Below are 19,523 nucleotides of genomic sequence, written 5' to 3'. Positions count from 1 at the left end.
TGCAACGTTACCAAATTTTAGAGGCTGCCTACTAAGCTTTTGATGTTGGAGTAATACTAGGCAGTTGTCTCTGTTATCTGAAACAGGGTAGTGAGCTAAATGGATGTTGGTGTCACCCAGTACAACCATTCTTAAGCTAATATCTGCAGTTATGTTCATAAATTCAAAGTTTACAAGTTTGGATAAAACCAAAACCTGATCTAGATGAAAAAAGCAGCAAATGGTAGTACGTTTTTTTATGAATGATGAAGCTTCTTTTACTGTGTAAGGATATGTAAGATCTTAAATATTTTAGGAGAGTTTATAAACCGTTTGTTTTAGAAACGTTGTCAAAACTGTGGAAACTAGAGAGATTTTTAAGAGTCAGTCTTAAATCATAATGGCATGATGCTGTATGCTTTTTGGGGGGAATAAAAAGGACTGATGTTCAAGCATACAACTTACTCTAAACAGAGGTCAGCCTGTGCTGCAGTCATAGACCATGATACCTTGTAAGCCTATCTATAAAACATAGAAGTATTTATTACTATTGACACTGCTGACATTTTATGGTGGGCCTGTTTGCAGCTCCACTTTCTGCAAGCTTCTGTGTGTTATCCTCTAAGAAGCAAGAAAAAGCATTATTTTTTTCTTACAGCTTGCATGCTTAGCTTTCCAGACAGGAAAACCTTGACTCACTCTTTTTATCCAGCAGCCTTCCCGATCCTTCTTGGATCTGGAGAAACAGTGGTTGGGTTATATTAGTGTGCTCTCTTTTTCACAAGTTTACACACTTTCACTCTTCCCTATCCATTTATACTCACAAATAGACAGAAAAGTTTAAAAAACAAAAATGGATTTAGGAAAAGGAAGTTTTAGTCTGCTCATGGCATAACAAATGAGCCAGAAAGCCCAACAGAATTCTTTTTAGTTTAGTTGTGACTTAGGAAACCACAAAACCTAAATTAATAATGAACATTTGTTGATAGGGATTAATGAATAGCAAAGCTGGTAATACCTTTTTGTAACTGAGACCTTTCATGCTGTGTGGGAGAGGAGGTCTGAGCATTTTATTAGGCAGCTGAAACACATTAATAAAACCGACATTCCTGGATACTGGTATCTTGACTGGGCTTAAAAGTGTATCAACTGTTGCATCTCAAGGAATGCATATACATATATGTAAATAGCTATGCGTATATATGTAATGTGTGTGTGTTTCCGTGATTTATCTTGATTTAAGAAAATTATGTCTTTTCTAGTCTAATGTGCTAATGTTTAGCCCAGGAATTGAGAGTGAAACTGGAAAATGCCCTTTTCATGTATAATCACTAGAAATACTAGGAAGTATTTCCTCTACTTGTTTCTCAGATACAAGTACGTAGATTTAGGAAGTTGTACCATAATTCTTAAAAAGATTCTTGGAGGCATAGCTGTTAATATACAAATGCACTGCTTAGGTCATAGAAATTACATGATGTTGGAGAGGCAATACAGGGTTGGAGCATGGGAACAGGATGGAGGCAGACCAAAGGTCTGTCTAAACTGGTATCTGCAACAGTAGTGGGTGCTTGTAAAAGAGGATAAAGCCAGAACAAATCTATACTGATATTTCCATGTTACTCTCTCCTAGCTTCCAGCAACCTGTAGTTTGGCAATTTCTGAACTAGAGAAGTTGTCTTTGTACTTAGTACTCCAAAATAGGAGTTTACCATACATAATGTCTTGTGATAATAATCATCACAGACTCTGTGTTATGTAAAGAGAATAAATACCCTCCCCTTATTTGTTTGGATTCAGCCACTCAAGAATGTTACTGGCTATCTCCAGCTGCTTGTATTGCACAGCCAGTCCATCATCATTTCTTATACAATATCTCGTTCCTTTTGATTTTGCAGAACTCTTGCTTACCTTCCCTTCACTAGTGTTTTCTCCAGACTCTCTTACTATTCGGATACTTGCTCTTTGATCCATAATTCTGACACCCTGGACCACCCTTCACTGCACCTTCTTCAGTTCCGCTATACTCTTAGTGCCTGAGAAGTTTACAAAGTGGTTTAATTTTGTTGTTTTCTTTGTTCTGTATTCCTCTTTTAATAATTGCTAACACTGTATTTGTTTTTCTGGCTGCCACTGATGATTGATCTGACATTTTCATGGAATTATCTGTTGAAGCTTCAAATGTTCTTTATGGTGTGGTAATGTGTGGTTTAGAGCCCATCAGTGTGTATTTAAAGCTAGAATTGATTTATTTTTTTTGTTTTTGTACGTGCACCTTTTTTACATTTATTGACAGGCAATTTTATAGCCCAAAGTGTGAGCACTTTTGCAATCTTTTACACTCAGCTTTCGTTTTTACTATCCCAAATGAATCTAAATGTATCACTAGAAGATGGCACATGCTGTACTAAATAGATCCCCTCAGAAAGGGTATGCATAACCCGGAGGTGCTACCCGTAACAGGTATGCACAGTTAACATCAAGAATGGATGTGGGCATGGGGATTTCAGTAAGGCCACCTCCTAAATGGCTTAAAGTCTTTCTTGTCTGACTGAAGAGCAAGGCTGAATGAATTTATAGTAAGATACTGATTCAGATGCCATTAAACCCAAAATGGACACTTGTTCAGGAAATAAAGTACCTTAGTACACTGCGGCTGAGGTTTTTTGTTTGTTTTGGGTTTTTGAGAAATATAATTTTGATATTATTCCTCAATTAGAGCATCCACATAGAATTACGTTATCATTAATTTCTGTTGCCACCTATATACATATCTGTAATACTTTAAAACTGGCACCATTTTACTGGTGAACTGAGTAAGTTGTGAGGTGGTTCATACAGAAAAAATTACATTGACACACTGGAATTCTCTTTACTCAAACCCTGAAGCAACAGAACTCCCTACCAGAAATCCTAAGACAAGACTGTGGTAATTAAGCCTCCTGGTTACCAATGCAGGCCCCTACTGTTCTTGGCAGTCATAGAAGGAACGAGGATTCACCTTATTTGTCCTATGGCTACCTAGTCCTCAGAGCATGTGAAAGGGAGAGTTGGGTCCCTAGCAGTTCTAAACTGATAGAAAAATCAGAAATCACTGCTCCTCTAGGACACACATTTCCCCCACACTGACAGCATACTGCATCCGCATGGGGAGCCAGCTCAGCAGTCTGCACAGACTGACAGAAATCTACCCATCCTGGTATGGTACTGAGCTCTCAGGACCAGCTTGTTACAGGGTTAAGATGAGTCCTAGTGCCAGCATGGGAGGACAGAGTGCAGCATTTGCAGTAGGAGACCAGGATGAGCTTATAGTATCTGCAAACTATGGCAGCTGAAGTTGTTCTGGAGCCTTACTCTGAGACGTAAAACAAGATCCATCTAGCAACAAACACTATAGTTCCAAAGTTGGAGTGAAAGTTGCTCCAGGATCAGCTGGCAGCACTGTTGAATTACGTCCTCAAAGCAAGGAGCAAAGAAAAAGGGCTCAGAGCCATGAGTACACTATCACAAAGGAACTGATCTCTGACATCTCATGTGCTGAAAACTACCAATTCTATCATAGAATTCTATTAAAAAGAACCAGTCATTCAGTAATTGGGAAGCACTGGAACTAATGACAGCACCCAGATTTAATTTGTGCTTTTCACATGTGCATGTAATCGATGCAACTTTGTCAAGATTATTAAAATGATACCTACCCTCCCCATGCAAACCAAACATGAAATTCTGGTGACTTCCATCGTTTCAGCAACTGTTTTTGCAGCTACAATGTTATGTCAGTTGAAATACGTCTTTCTGACTTTTTGAACAAACTGAAGAAAATCCCAAACTCCAGCATTCTGTTTCATATGAAATAATTATCCTGTAAACTTTTGATTAAATTTGTGCTTAAAGATCAGCATTGTCCTTTTCTATACTTGCATTCTGTGTTGCTGCAGTATTTGGTAGTGGACGCTACCCATTTCCCCTTAAAGCGTGTGCTTAATGAGTTGAAATCTGAAACCCATGTTTCAAGGTTTACAGTGCATAGGCTTCTGACCTCCTGACGCTTAGGTTTGAATCATACTAAGAGGGTGGCTATTTCATGAAATTATTCAAATAGTAATTTTTTTACCAGTAATCTTTTAGGAAATATATTTTCTCTTTACACTGATTTGGTATGATTACTTTTTTCCATTGTAAGAAATTAAATATATGGCTTGTTCAGCAGGTTCCATAATAGATCAATAATCTGTTGGCTTAACTTTTTTTTTCCTGTGGAGATGTGGGAAGATCAATGTCTGTATTGCCCTAGGTCATGATCAATACTTTTAATAAAACTTCCTTTTTTTCTTTTCCTTTTTTTTTTTTTTTTTGCCTTTGTACCTTTGTACGGTTTTGCTTTTATTAATGAGCTTTTCCTTTAGTTTCAGACCATTAATGGTTTTCAGATAATGTCATACTGCCCAAGGTCAAGGCCAGTTTGAACTTAAAACTCTACTTATCAATGATTAAATCTATTGGATGGGCATAGATGTGTTAGAAGACATAAGAATTTGAGGCACTGCTTTCTAGAGGCTCAAAGTTGAAACAAAACAAAATCTTAACCTTCTGGGAGGATGACACATTAAGGCTTCTCTTTTTTTCTTCTTTTTTTCTCATTTCCTTATTAAGTAAGTAAGGATTGTTCCTATTTATGGATCTCGTATTGGCATTAACATCACAAGTACCTACTATGGCCTTGACTGCTCTTCAATTAAAGATATTAAATGCTCCACATTGAGATTTTTAATGGCATGTTGCTCATTTTGCACAACCAGTTTGAAATAAGGTAACACATCTTTTGTTCACTGCTGAAATTCTGGGTAAGTAGCAACTTATCAAAGTGTGTGTTACCATCTGGAGTGCTTGCAGAGAATGTGATATTATTGTCTCTGAGGCTCAACCCAGCGTCTTTTGAAATCAATGGAAAGATCTCATTAACTTCATTGACTATCGATTATGGCCATAGAGAACTTAGAACATTCATGAATATTAATGGTTTATACTGATCCATGTGTCTTTTTGTGTGTTGTACCTTGTCTGCAATCTCCGATTCAATTTTTGTAGCCTACCTAGAGGTTATACAAAAAGTGAACTTTAGATATGCTGAAAGATTTGATAACACGTTTTACCCTAAGGTGTCTTCTTTGTTGTCTGTTACAAATGAGGTGCATTAAAGAACTGCACCCTTTGACCACTGGCACCTCGGCAGAATACCTCCTGTAGAAGATCTTTTTTTCCATTAGTTTGGCAGTGTTAGCCTTTTTTTATTAGGCAGCAGTTCACTTCATAACAAATCATCACAGAGGAGTTTGAACAGCAGAATCCCTACTCAGAAGGTGCCCTACAGACTCTGGTAGCCTATCATCTTTAATTTAGAGATTTTATTTCCCATCTTGTGATTACAGTTGAATGAACATTATAGAAAAGTTTAAATCGTGGCTATCCATGTCATGCTTTGCTGTAAATGATGGAACTTAACGTTTTCAAGCCTCTAATCTCACCTGCTCAAGTAGTCACTGTAAAATAATTGCACAGAATGGCAGGAGAGTAAAATGTGGGTATGTGTGGTGACCTCGGATGAAAATTAACTGCAGGAACTGGCCCTTTGATTAAAAGTTTCTCTGCTGCAGCATCCAGTTGCAGGCAATAGAAGTTGTACGAAGTAGGTGGCTGAATGGAAACCAAATCCTTAGCTCTAGGAGGGATAAAGGCTAGGGCGGATCCTGGCTAGTGGAAAAAGTGGGCAAAGGGAAAGTTTGAATGGGTCCTGCTTCACCTGACTTTGGGGATTTAGGATTCAATTTGTGTAAGATGACAAAAAATCTTCAGTTAACACTGGGGGTGGGGTTGGTAATTGGAGTTCTCAAAAATGGTTAATTGTTTAAAAGTAGGAATTATGAAATATATGAGTTTGTCTCAGTGATTTCCACAGTAAATTTCACAGATAAAGCAAAGTGCAAATTATTTAAATGCCATATATGAAAAGTAGGCTATGCACATGACTTGTATACCAGTGACCTTGACACACCTGCACGTAATATGGAATATGAAGTGGGAGTTTAATACAAACCTCTGGATACCACAAAAATAATGTTTATGTAGTTGATCCCATTTGAATGAAAGTAGGCTCCAGCTTACTTTGACCATAGCTGTTTGCTTTGTTATGAATAACAAAGTCAGTAAAGTAAGCAGACCTGACTTAGAGTATATACAGGCAGCAGATTTAATGAATACAGTAAACATGAACTGCTTTTATATTGCTATGTTTTGGCTATACCTACTGAATTATGTAATACTAATGTTTCTTTAAAAAGAATCCTGCGTGTCATCTGAAACCAGATTTAAAGTTTGGGAGGCTGCTTATATTGATTTTATTTTCTGTAGTCTGCTACCCTGTGCCCCCCACCGCCCTCCTAATCCGTTCCAATTCCTCTGCCTGCCCCAGTGATTAGCAGTCAAAACTAAATCAGAGAGGAGTCTATGGAACCAAATATTTATGCCCCTTGTAATCCGACACTGTGATATTGTACCGTGAACCTGAAAAGATGCCGGGCCATGCATTGTGGCTAACAGCAATTGATCACAAATGAAACTGCAGAACTCTATTCCAAATTGTTGGCTTTATAAATTTGATAATAAGTACATTTCCTGTGCAATAAACTATGCATGCCCTCTCTTTCCACCCCACCTGCCCCAATTGCGGAATGCTGTTTGTACGGTATATTGTTGTTGATGACAACTGAATAAGAATTTGTAGGAGCAGTTGGCTATCAAATAATGGCAAATTTAAAGGTTATGCAAATTGTGCCAGTACAGCCCAGCTTGTTTCAGACCTCTTTTCTCTATTATCATATCAATTGAGTCAGCTCATAGTAGACAAAGCAAGGTTATGGGAACCACCTAGAGCATCATGCACCATTAAACATCAATGCAGCATACATGAACATCTGCAACAACGATCTTATTAACAGAGGGTATAACGGAAGGCAATAAACAGCTTTCTCAGTCACTTAATTGTAAAAAATTTAATAACCTAATACTTGAATTATTTATCAACAGCAAGTTGGTCAAAAAACGTGCAGTTGTGGTGGGTTAGATTATAATACCTATTTCACATTGTAAATCGCCACAAAAATATGAAAATCCGTTGGTGAGCAGTTAAACACTATAGAGTGCTAAACTTGCAATTCTCTTTTAATCTTTGGTTCATCGTGGAATGTAAATATCTGCTTTTTGCGCTGCATTTTTTATATCTGGCTAAAATCAAATATTAAAAAAATAAAGTTTGTTTTGGGATTTCTTGCCTAACTAGACAGCTTAAACGTTTCCAAAATCAAGGCACAGGTGTTTTGTTGTGAAAAGTAGAATACAAAACCCAAAAGTGGTCTTTGTGTACGCAACCAAAACACATTTGGGGAAACAAAACAAAGTGTATTAGATGTTTGTACTGGCTATGTATCGTGTTGGTTTCTGGAGTAATCTCTGCACTGCTCTAGAAGATGAGAGCATGTGAAGCTGCGATCTCAAACGGCTTAGGGAAATGAATACAGAAATCAAAATATGTTAGAAACTGATGATGAAGAGAAACAAGTTTTGGTTCTTCAAGACCAAACCAAACTGCTAGGGATAGGCTAGGGTTGGAGCACACCCTTTGCTGGAACCAGATGAACTGGTGGGGAGTGTCAGCCCTCCTTTCCTTGGAGACTGGGGCTCTGGTGGATTCCCTGCATTTGGTTAACAGGGAACTGGAGGCCTACTCATGAAAGGTTAGATCTGCAGGAAGAGAGCACCACTCTTCTGATTTCAGCCTGAATGTGCAAAAGGCACGGGTATTTAAGAATAAAATCAGAAAAAGGCAGTAAGAGACTAGATGAGTAAAACAGTACAGGCTCAGAGGTCAAATTTGACAAGTGCATTCAGCTGAAAAACCTGCTCCAAATGTTAGTCTGCTCCCAAGCAACTTTGCTCCGTCCTGGCACCCTCTGCTCTTACCTCTGCTGCCACCGAGTAGCAGCTATCAGATCAGATTTGTATTGATATGGAAAAAGAATGAAGCCTTCTACATTTTTGTTGGCATAAAAATCCAAACTGCACTGGGATTGTTGGCTACAATCAGCCTCAGGGTCTCCAGTAGACACCTCAGTCATTTCTCTACTCTGTAGGAAACAACGGGCAAACAGGAAGGCTGGGGGGAAAGACAGTAAGCAGCAAAGATTGGTACAAATATGAATTTGGCAAAATGAGAGTTACAGAAGTTAATTTTGTTTCCATTAAAAAAGGGGAAGTTCCTCAAGGAAAAGAGGGCAAAAAAGTAGGCACTGTGTCTGAATAACCATTAACTATGCATTTTACACTAAAATGCTTCTAAAAGGAACAAGTAACAAGCATTTTCCAATTTTTTCCACATTTTTAAGTTACAGTTCTCTGTAGGCTATCCAGTGGTTTTGCCCGCATATCTGTCTGGTTTTTAAAGCACCCCCTGCTTGTTGCCTTTCTTTATAACTTTTCATAACTTCATTATATCAGCAGACTGGTCACATTTTATTTACACGTATCTGTTTGCTTGCTTACCAGCCTCGCTTTCCAGATTGGAAACTCTTCAGAGCAGGAAAGCTTTTTTTACATTTTTCTTCTAACACATATCGTGCTGATTGTCTTGACAATATGAGAATACAGATGAGGTTTAAAAGATCACAAGTTATACTTGGCTATGCGTGCCAACTAAAGTTTAATTAATTTTAGAATGTTTTACTGCTTCTGTAAAGAAGATCAATGTGTTTGGTTCTCAGGTCAAGATAGCTGAAAACTGAATGATTCAGCAATTTAATGCTACAGAAATAAAACTTTGAAGCAAAGTAACTGAGAGTGACAGGAGATGGTAGGAGTTTGACGTGGTTCTGCAGAGATAGAGGCTGGAGGTTTTTAATTTGTCTGCTAGGTTAGTTATTTTGGGTTTGTCAAGCAGCCTGGTTTTGTAGCATTGGGGTTCACTTTAAATGACAGTGTATGCACTGTAAAGCCTGTTATGTTACCTTTATGAGTGCCTATATGCTACTACCATACTTTAAAGTGCTTGTTACACAAGCATACTATTCAAGAGCTCTTGCTGGAAACTGTCAAAACTGCTGTTATAATAACTGTATCCGAATGCCAAATTAATTCATTATCTAGGCAATCATTGTATAAATTCAGGGCTTGCATAATTTACATTAAAACGTATGTGATATTATTTTGAAAGGTGATAGACTGGCCATCCTGCTTACAGCAATGGTTAGGTAATACTTTTAAACTGATCAAGTGATGCTACAGAGATCATAGTTTGGGGTACCTAGTTATCTGTGAAATTACTTGCAACTAAGGCAGGGGAAGACTTAACTACTTCATTTTGGGCCACATTCTCTTTCTAGATTGGCATAACGTTTAAAGAATTCCAGTAAAAATAGTGGAGTTGCTCTGGTTTTAACTAACATTTTAAGAGCAGAATATTTTCCCATTGAGACTAGAACAAATTTCAGCCTCCACTGCAGTGACATCTTCTAATAGATTTAAAACCTGCAAAACCCTGAGAAAATTCATTTAGCGAGCGTGTTTCATTCTTCAAAAATAAATAAGCAGTCTGGGGAGAGCTTAATTAAAGGTAACACAGAATTCACAAATACAGCATGAGAAGAAAAAGGTAATTGTAAAAGTTCTGCAGCGGAGTTCAGAGTTAAAAGGATGAAGAATTAAAATTTCTATGTGTGATTTGGATATTTAAAGGCAATGCTGTAGAACGTCTGTGGTGTGACTGCCTCAGCAATGGCCAGCTACTATCCAATTAACTGCAATTTTTTCTTTTTAAGGAGAAATATATGTATACATTAACTTATTTTTAGTAATGTTTCTGGGGAAGGCTGTCTCTTTCATTCCAATGGACTGATTTTATTTGTGAAACTAAATATAAATTCTCCCAGAAGAAAAAGCTCCTTCGGAGCTGCTCTGTAGTGACCTAATGCTCACTCCTTCTCTTTTCAGTCTTACTGATGCTCAAGTAAAATAGAAGTGCCTTGGGCCCATTTCTGCCTCCACTGACAACCCATGCTTCTCAGATTATCATGTAGCATAAAAAAAGCTGTCATGTAACATGGCATTTATTTAAATGATGTGATTTCTGTGTTCACCACTCTGAAACTGAGGTATAGCTAAGAAAGCTGGCAAGTTTTGACAGGTTTCTTTGCCCCACTAGGGCAATATGCTTAATGTGTAAAAAATCTGAGGCATAATACAGGCTTTTGTCCTGCTAAAACCAAATTATAATGTGTTTTTCTCCTTTTTTTTTTTTTAGCCAATGTTTTCAAGCTTTTGGATAGGGATTGCTTTGACCTAATTATATGTTGATATTTGTCAGAAAATTCTCCCACAGGACAGTGTTTTGATGGTCCAGCTATGCAGTGGTTTAAAACGTATCTGTAGAATTCCATGAGATGAAGTACAAACATACGTGCATTCCTACTAGTGGGCAGGGTTTGCTTTCTGAGCTGAAAGATGCTTCGTTTTTGCACAGTACCCATACCCACACTCAGAAGGTTGAAGAGCATGCATAAGCTTGAACATACGTGTCTGTGTAACTTGAACATTCATACGTGATATATTCTTTACATTAGATGCTGACATTCTGTCATCATTTGTGTGTTTTCCATTCTTGAGCTACCTATTTATGGACTGAAACTGATGTGTTTGTATTTCCTATTCCCATATGCAGCTCAAAAAATAATAGGTTTTCTGGGGGGTTGAGGGGGATTATACAGAAGGATCAAATAAGACACAGTGGCCAAACCAAGACACGTAGGATTCACAGTGCAGGAAGAAATGATGATATTTATTAATATCCAAGTCCAGATCTGGTTTTCTGTCACCCTGTACTTTCACTGGTGTGGCTAGGCTCACTGCAGTAGAGCATGCTCTTGATAGAGACTAGGATCCTACAGTTCATGGGGTTTATTTACTGTAACCCATCTCTTCTGTCTTCAGGACTGATTTTGATCTGAGCTCTTCATAGATATTCCAAGACCGTCATTGTGTTCTATCAGTGAAACATCTGCAGAAGCTTTTCTTAGTTTTGGTGCCTGTGTCTTCACACCCTTCACCTTTTCCAAGTCTTCAACCTCTTTCCTGGTCTGGACAGTGATCACGGGAAAAGGATTTAGCTCTGAACACTACCTTATGTCTCCATCAGCCATGCCGAGCTAGAGGAGTGCATTTTCTGGCAGTTCAGTGGGCGCAGTTTCAGCTCCCTCTGAAAACTGTGCCCAGCGGGCAAATGGCAATACTCATGTGTGCTCAGAAAGGCTTTTTCAACAGAGTTCATTGCCATTCTAAGCCTTAAACGTTGTGACACATGCCAGAAAAATTCAGCAGCTTGTTCTTTAGGGCAGTTTTGTTATATATGTATGCATATATATATGTATGTATTTTTTTAATGTATTAGCAGCAAACTGAAACAAAACTAGTATTTTCTGTTGATCACACATGGTCATAGTTGTTTGTTTACTTGCACAAAGAAAGAATTATTTAATATGAGAAATAAAGTAGAGCTTCAACTTATGGAACTGGCAGTAATGATATACAAAATGCTGATGTTTAAGTGGTCCCCACACCTTTTATAAAGTAAACAAAAACATATTTGGGCCTATAGAAGCTATTCGTGAGTTGATGCTGTTAGATTTTTTACACTTGTAACTAGATACAGAGCTCTGAGTCTAATCTTGTACTGGTACAAATCAAGAGTTATTTCAAAGGAGTTGTGTTGAATTAACAGCCATGCAGAGAGAATCACACATAGGTTCAGAGAATATACGCTGGGTGCAAAAATAGGGTTTGATTTTACATCATTGCTAATAGCTGATGTGTATGAGTATATGAGTTCCTTTGGAGGAGCCTTTTTTCCCCTATTAACTCTAATCCCATGAATCATACTTTAGTGAGATGCTATGAATGCGACTTCTGAATAAAAATACTCTTGACTAGATAATGGGACAATGTGTATGTCTGAAGAGAGCTATAAAGGGAAGACAAGTCTCACTGAACATCTTTGGATTAACTTTACCTCCTAGGAGAGAGGGAAAACAGGGTCTGCACACTGTTATTTCCCATACAGGTATCTATAGGACCATGAGTAGGGCCACAGAAGATTCAAAGTCCTTGGTATCATATTCCTGCTCGGTTTCTACTTAAACTGAACCAGCTGACTCTGAGGGACAGTACTTAGCATCCTGGCCAACACAGCTATATGGACTTACTTTTGCTTAGTGAGCTGCAAAGAGAATTTTAGCCTGATTACACTACTTGGGTCTTTTATTCTGGAAATAAATTAATATTTGTATTAATTATATCATACCATAGATATATAAATGTCTTCTAAATGACAGCTACTCTATAACTTGTTTAGGGTAGCATTGTTTGTTGTAGCAATAAGGGCTTAACTTCTATATTGCTAGTTACGAGATTTTCTTGGCTGCATGTTGAATTCATTAGTATACTGCATCATTTGTTGTGTATTATTAAAATATTTGGTTAGAAAGATCCCGAAGCATGTGGCTGACTTGCATCTCACTTGTTATGCTATTTAGCTCCATTGACTTCCACAACTAAGTTCCTTATTTTTCTGACAAGCCATACATAGCTACAGCACCAGGCCAAGAAATGCACAGAACTAGATGGAGGAGAGAGAAGATGTTTGCTATGCAAAACAAGGGAAACTTAACATGCACACAGAAAGTGCCAGGGGGGCCGGGGTGTTCATCCAGTACAGCTATCTGAGAGTCTCAGCCTGAAAATGCAGAATCTCATTCTGTTTGCTTAGAAACGATGGGTTGAATCAGCACTGCCAGATTTGAAATACATCATCACTGGAAGTCTTAAGGATTTCTGTCCAGGGGTTCAGCATGCATTGCCCTGCTCCACACTGCCTTGTAACTTTAGACAGTGCTGTGCTGATATGGTGGGAGAGTTGCAGTATGTATTTGATATACATTACCGAGTGTGGTATCTTTGTGTGAAGTACAGCAAAATGGCATTTTTTACCTAGAAAAGAGGAAAGAAAAAAAAACAACACACAAACAAACAGGAAATGTGGTGATATTCCAATGATTTTTAGAGATGATCCAGTGTGCAGAAGAGGTACAGAGACCTGGAGCCTATAGGCTTCTGGGTTCTACTTTCTGGAGAGAAGTAAAAGCTCAGAATCATCCTGACTTACATGAGCTTCTTTCAAATACTTTTCTCATTACTTCGTACCTTATAGCTGCCCAGAGACATTTATAGGTTTTGAGTTCAGGTTTCTGTGTTCTGTTAAGTTCTTCCTGTCTTCCCCCCACCTCTCCCCTCCTTTCTTTTTATCTGCTTTTGGCCCTTGATCTAAAGAAAATTAGAGAGGACGGAGGTGGGGAGGAGATGGGACAGAACTGTTTCACAGTTGTTCCTTTCTTTTACAAGTTAAAGCTCACAAAAGAAACATGAATGTGTCTCCATCTTTTAAGCATCTGTCCTATCACTACCAGCCCATGGATCAAAAGATTAGCTGAGGAAATAGCTACACATTTTTGTATGTATTTTGGGGCTCCCTTCTTCCTTTTATTTTGTTTTAATACAAAATTAAGGACACTCCAACATTTTGCCCATAAGAGTTCTCTTACAGGTAATTAAATGTAAGTTTACACATTTAATCTACTTTCAAGAGCAAGAGAGACTGGTAAATGACCCAGTTAAGGAAAGTACTCTGCCTAATTGGATGTAATGATTGTTTGCTGGTGTTTATTACTTACTAAGAGTAGACTTGTAGTCTGTGGCTCTAGTTTGGTTTAAAGACAGACCTGTAGTATATGCAGCTATCATCAGAGTTTGGTTGTTTCAATTAACATAATGAAATAGGCATGTGTTCATTTGGGAGCTAAAATATATTAGAATGGAAAAAACACTGTTTTCTCAGTTAATATTGCTCTCCAGTTATCTCTCCAGACTGTTTTACCCACAAAAATATCTTAAGCTTGATATGCTAGTGCGTATCTTCATTTGAGGAAAATAAAGATAGATTTCACATTTCTATGCACATAATGCAACAGGTTAGCAGTGATTAAATTCACCAGTAAGCTGATTCCTTCTGATTTGTTTGTGGCTATTGTCTTCAGCCTGTGACATCACCCCATTAATGTTTGTTTTTGATTATTTCTATGTAATTCTAAAAGAGTTGAGTTCCTTTCTAATGTAAAATCATTGAGAGTTGAATCAGAGATTCTAAAATTTTAGGTTTCATTACTGCTTGTTAGTAAAACTCCCCTAATTATAGACACCTTGTTGTAATTCTGGGCTTCCAGGGAATGATATCCAAGTGGAATGTGTTGTATCCCAGAGTGTGTATCACAGAAGATATTTGTTGCTTAAAAATAGAACACTGGATTTTATGCCCAGAGGAGCAGCACTTGGACTTCAAAACACTTATGTAATTATTCTTTATTTCATAAGCTCTCAGAATGATAAATGAAATCAGAACTGACTTTGAAAAGCAAGGCCACTGATGACCAGTGCACTTAGCCAAGGTGTCTCTGTATTCACTATGATGGATTCGGGAGTTTTATAATATAATAGATCACACACAAAAATGAAGTTAAAGCAACATTAACGTCACAAAAGCAAGGCTATTCAGAATGGAGACTTCTGCTTCATTTTAATTCACCCTGCTATGCCTAGTTGTTACAGAACACAGATTGGTAAGGTATGCTAACTGTTTTTATGCTATGACACAGACATAAGGTAATTTAATGGCAGCTTTAATTCTGACTTCATTTATTGTGAAGGAAAGAAGAAAACTACCATCTCTATTATTTTGTTGTATCTTTCAATATGTGTTATTATTAGCAGTAGTTTAGTAGACTCTACTGTGCTAGTAGAAGTTCTCTTAAGGTTATAGAAAGATCTTTTGCCTGTTGGATGTGTGCAGATGGTAATATCTTTATAATGCAGTATGTGTTCCAAAGCCATGCTGGCTTCTTCTGAAGCTTCAGTAATTCAAAATATGAGATTATTGCTCCTCTTGAAAAATACCTAAAGTTATAGAGGCAGAATATATGACCCACGTAGAGATGCAAAACTGTGATTGGGGGGAGGGGAAAATGTTCTCATACCAGCTGAATTCCTTGATGTATCTGGGGTCTTAAGACTTATTACATCTATTGCAGAAACAATAGAATAAGAGCTCATAGTGCAGTACTTACCTGCAAGTACTAGAGGGAGCTGAGGGAAGGAATCAAGACAGGAAGAAAAGAAGGGAGAAAGATGATGGTGAGAACTCATTTCTGTTAGTCTGCTTGAATCTCACTTGATGCCAATCCCCATTTGCAGCATTCAAAATATAAGGTCTGTGTATTATTCACTCTCTGTGCCCAAACACACGCATTTCTGTGCATATGCTAGTGTCTGCTGTGTATTTAACGTAGAACATCTGTGTGTGCCCATGGACACTTGGGAAGGAAGAGGTTAGTTTATTACAATGTGTCTTCAACAGTGTTATTGTTTTGTTCATTGTTTTAGTATTATCTAGAACAAATCATATATACCTTCTTATGAAATGGATGAATACACTCTGCTCATCTGGCAGAGTTTAAAGACCTTTCTTGATTTCCAATTCAAATTAATCCTGTTAAAATTACTAAAAAACATTGCTCTTAAGAGCACAACACAGCATTGAAGCACGTTTCTAAATAGCTTTCTTAACAGGATAGAGAATAGGATGCACTGAGAACTGACTGAAGCCTTTTCTTTAATTGGAATATTCATCTTATGTTTTTCATTACGCTTTTTCCTTTGCCTCTCATGGATGGTTGTTGCTAATGCTCCCCTCCCCTCCTGGTGGGCCAGCCAACAGTTCCCTCTGGAGGCAGCATCATTATATCTGCCTGGTTCACTTAGTAGCAGATGGTGAAGAGCAGTAGAGCTGATACACTGCATTTCACAGAAACCAGGATCCTTCTGGTACCACTGCAGCATACACAGACTTGCCTGATTTGAGACTGTGAATTCTTTATATGCCTCCCAAACTAGGTTTCCTTGCTTGCTACTGTGTATGTCGGTGTAAGAGTGATTTTTATGATCTGCTCTGTTGCTGGACAGTGAAGAAGCTGCTCGTCTCCAGCTTTCAGCTACTGGAGAATTTATTTCCCATTTTATTTCTATTTTTTCTAAAAACTAAAAGAAAACAGCTCTGATGGTTTTCATTTTCACTGGTTGACAGGCTTTTCTTCCCCCTCCCCTTTTTTTAATTCCTGCTGTCTGCCAAAGGACAATCTGTTTGCTCTGAGACAGTTTAATGCATACTGACTACCAGAGGCAGAACTTCCATTGGCTCTGTTACAGGGGTAATTTACACTTTAACAAGGTATTGTGACAAGGTGGTAATTATATTTTTATCACGTCATTATGACATTACCACCTGGAAAGCCATAGCTGATTAATTAGTGGCATATATTAAATTTATAACCCTAGAACTCTAAAGTTATCATACCTAAGTGGTGTAATTATGTTGAACTGTGGTGTGGCAGTGAACTGGAGGTGAAGATGCCGAGTATCTACCTATTGCAATAGGCTTAACGAGTGCCAGTAGAGGGCAGGGAGCTGCAGAGAAGGAAATATTTAAAAAGCAATGCTAAGGAAGCGGATGAAGTCATTGAAATCTTGAAACCAAATCTAGTCAGATGGCAAGCTGCAAAGCTTCTTACATATGTGGGGTTTTTTCAAAGATGTCATTTGAGAGCACTTTGATTTACACTAGTTTCTGCTTTTTAATTCACAGCTTTATTTAAGTTAGTTCATGTGCATTTTGGTTTTTACAGTGCAGCAATTTCTGTTGAACTTTTGGAGGCTTGGACTGGCCATTCTGGAGACTACATCACCTCTCTGCAACTAATAAGAAGCTTTTTCAGCAGGATGGGATTTTCTTAGTCTCGTCCATATGTTTTATGGTTTTCCTTCTAATTTTTTTCCTCTTGCCCTTAATAATAGGAGATAAAAGAAATGAGGCTGGAAGCAATTAATGAAAATGTCCCAACAAATAGCTTGATCAAGTATGTTCCTGTATCCCTATACAGTAAATACAGACAGAATTATAAACCAAATCTATTTTTATCCAAATTGTCATGTTAAAGGTCAGAGCTCCAGTTTTGAATTGCTTTGATTTTCGCTGTTTGTTTTCCTTTTCAAAGTCATATTTCCAAGTAACTTATGTTTTATTCTCCTCTTCCACGGCAGAAAATGAAGTGACTACTTTCCCTGTGTTGGTAAGCGATCAGAGTGAAATTGTGGATACCAATGGAGCTGGAGATGCATTTGTTGGAGGTATTTCTTGCTTCTTTCTCTTGTTTGGAGATTATCATATTTTTGTCTCTGTATAAAATCTACCATTTTTTCATTTAACTGTCCTTCAGAATGAGCATCAGTCTTTTAGAGCTTTTTGCTGCATCCGGAAGTTATATCATTTCATTAAGTTCTGATTTTCAAAGGGAAAGTGTGTTCTATTACTTCAGTAATAATATGCCATTATGCTGTACTCTAGTAGTTTTCATGAGATTAATTGTATCTGTCAGACTGTTGCATAAACAAGCTGCATCAAGTACTATATAGTGTACAGAAATCCCTCCTGGCTTAAATGTTAACACATTGTTGTTCTTTAAAACAGGTTGTAGTGAATATTAAACAGTATGTTAATAAGTGAGCATAATGTCTTTTGATCATGTCAATCCTGGTAGAACATCTGCTTCCAATACAATTATTTGGACATCAGTAAAGAACGCAAAGGGTTAATTTGTTAAAACAAACCCAGAAAATATCTGGCATTGCTTAATATCCATTTGCAAACTTACTATTTTTTTTGGCACAAGCTCTGAGGAAAAAAAGGGGATGTTATGTCTATGCCTGTTTTAAAAAATTATTCAGTATAAGCCAAAACCAGTCTAATCCAAAAGTTCTGTCAGTCATTGTAACCTTTATACATGTAGCTCTGTGATGCACTATTGCGTCCTGAAGGCTCTAATATCCAGTACCTTGTAGCTCTAAGGAGTTTCATTAGTCACTAATTTACTGGAAACATTACCAAAGAGACTTTATAAATAGAATTGCAGTGCTCAGTCTTGTAGCTGTGAAGGGGATAACAAGCAGAGTGTTACCAAATTCAACTTCAGAATTGTGTCCCGCTTCAAGAAAATAGTCAACATAAGCTTAGTCTTCCATCCTTAATATACCACTTAAACCACTAAGTTTTCAGTGTATCCTTAAATATGGCTGAAAATAGGAATGTTATTACTCGTTGCTTTGGTGCTTTGTGAATCAAAAAGAGCAGACCTAGAGGGAAACACGTTAGGTCATATTATTCATACAGCTTTTAGTGCACGCTTGTCACTTTGTTGTTCATAAATGACAAACAAGACTAAATTTGAGCCAGTAATGGCGACTGTAATGTTCAAGTGCTTGTCCTTGTATACCTGTGCTCTGTGTATCAGCTGTGCCACTAAGCTTCTGTTCCTGCCTACTTTGTTTTCAGATCCTAAAGATAAAGTAATAGTGGGAAGGGCACAGGTGGGATATGTCATAGACACCAACCAAGCTTTGCCTTAGCAGGAAGCAGTTTTTCATGTGTCTGTTGTGTTTGTCTCAGGCTGTATTTATTCTCAGTTCTTCAGATTTTAGGCATTTTGAAATAAGGGCTTTCTTTATTTTTTTAATAATCCTACTTTTGTTCTTTCCTAGTACAGCTGAAGGAAGACTATTGCAATTAAATAATGGGGCTTTAAGCACTGCCTGCTCTTTCCTAACCTTTCCTCTTTAAATTATATCCTTTTCCCTGGTACAGTCATAGTTGCTGTTTTTCTGTAGAAGGGCTAAAAGGTTGACTTTAGTAATTACACAGAACATTCTGAATGGTAAGCCTGCTATAAGCCACATCAGACTCTATTCCAAACTGCTACTGTCTACCAGCAGTGTAAGGAGTTCAGGAACATCCTGTCAGGCTGGTCTTGGATCAGATGTGAGATTCCTTACTCCAGGGAGAAAAATTATGTGGAAAATGCTAAGTCCTATTGGGAAGAAAATAAAGAAGGAAAGTAAAAAGGTCTCTAGAAGGTCAACTCTCCTTTGTCATTCTAAGTCTGTTGAGATGATGTGTCTGGATACAGCAAGCTTCAGTGTGTTTGGGGTAATCTTAATAAAGCGCCTGTACTGCTGTTTATAAAGATGTATTATTTTCCTCAGTTCCACCGAAGCATCAGATGCTTTTGGTATAGTGCTCAAGTGCAGTCCAGTGATAGCATGGCATTGTACAGTTCTCCCCTGATACCAGAGAAAGAAAGGACCACAGCTGTTTTTCCCTCTGTAGTGGAAGTTGGCTCTACAGTTGAAATCTCATTGCGGTTAGGCACTTAACCTGAGTATCGGTATGTGAGCTTAGGTTCTTGTTGCATGCTACTTCTTTCTGCTGTGACTCAAAGCAACATGAACCT

General features: G+C 37.8%; 1 protein-coding gene across 6 annotated transcripts in view; it reads left to right on the top strand.

The window, feature by feature from the left end:
* The window catches only part of ADK (adenosine kinase), a 305,725-nt gene that overhangs the window by 268,799 nt on the left and 17,403 nt on the right, over window positions 1-19,523 (top strand). For all 6 annotated transcript variants that reach the window (XM_062639731.1, XM_062639723.1, XM_062639711.1 and 3 more), the window contains one exon: window positions 17,281-17,367. In XM_062639731.1, the coding sequence (XP_062495715.1) occupies window positions 17,281-17,367 (87 nt within the window). The remainder of the gene's footprint in view (window positions 1-17,280; window positions 17,368-19,523) is intronic.

The sequence above is a fragment of the Pezoporus occidentalis genome, unplaced genomic scaffold, assembly GCF_034315485.1.
Source record: "Pezoporus occidentalis ecotype Australia unplaced genomic scaffold, CSIRO_AGI_Poc_V1 ctg116, whole genome shotgun sequence".
In the NCBI taxonomy this organism is placed as follows: domain Eukaryota; kingdom Metazoa; phylum Chordata; class Aves; order Psittaciformes; family Psittacidae; genus Pezoporus; species Pezoporus occidentalis.
The sequence above is the reverse complement of the archived record's forward strand: the minus strand, read 5'-3'. Positions and strand labels throughout refer to the sequence as shown.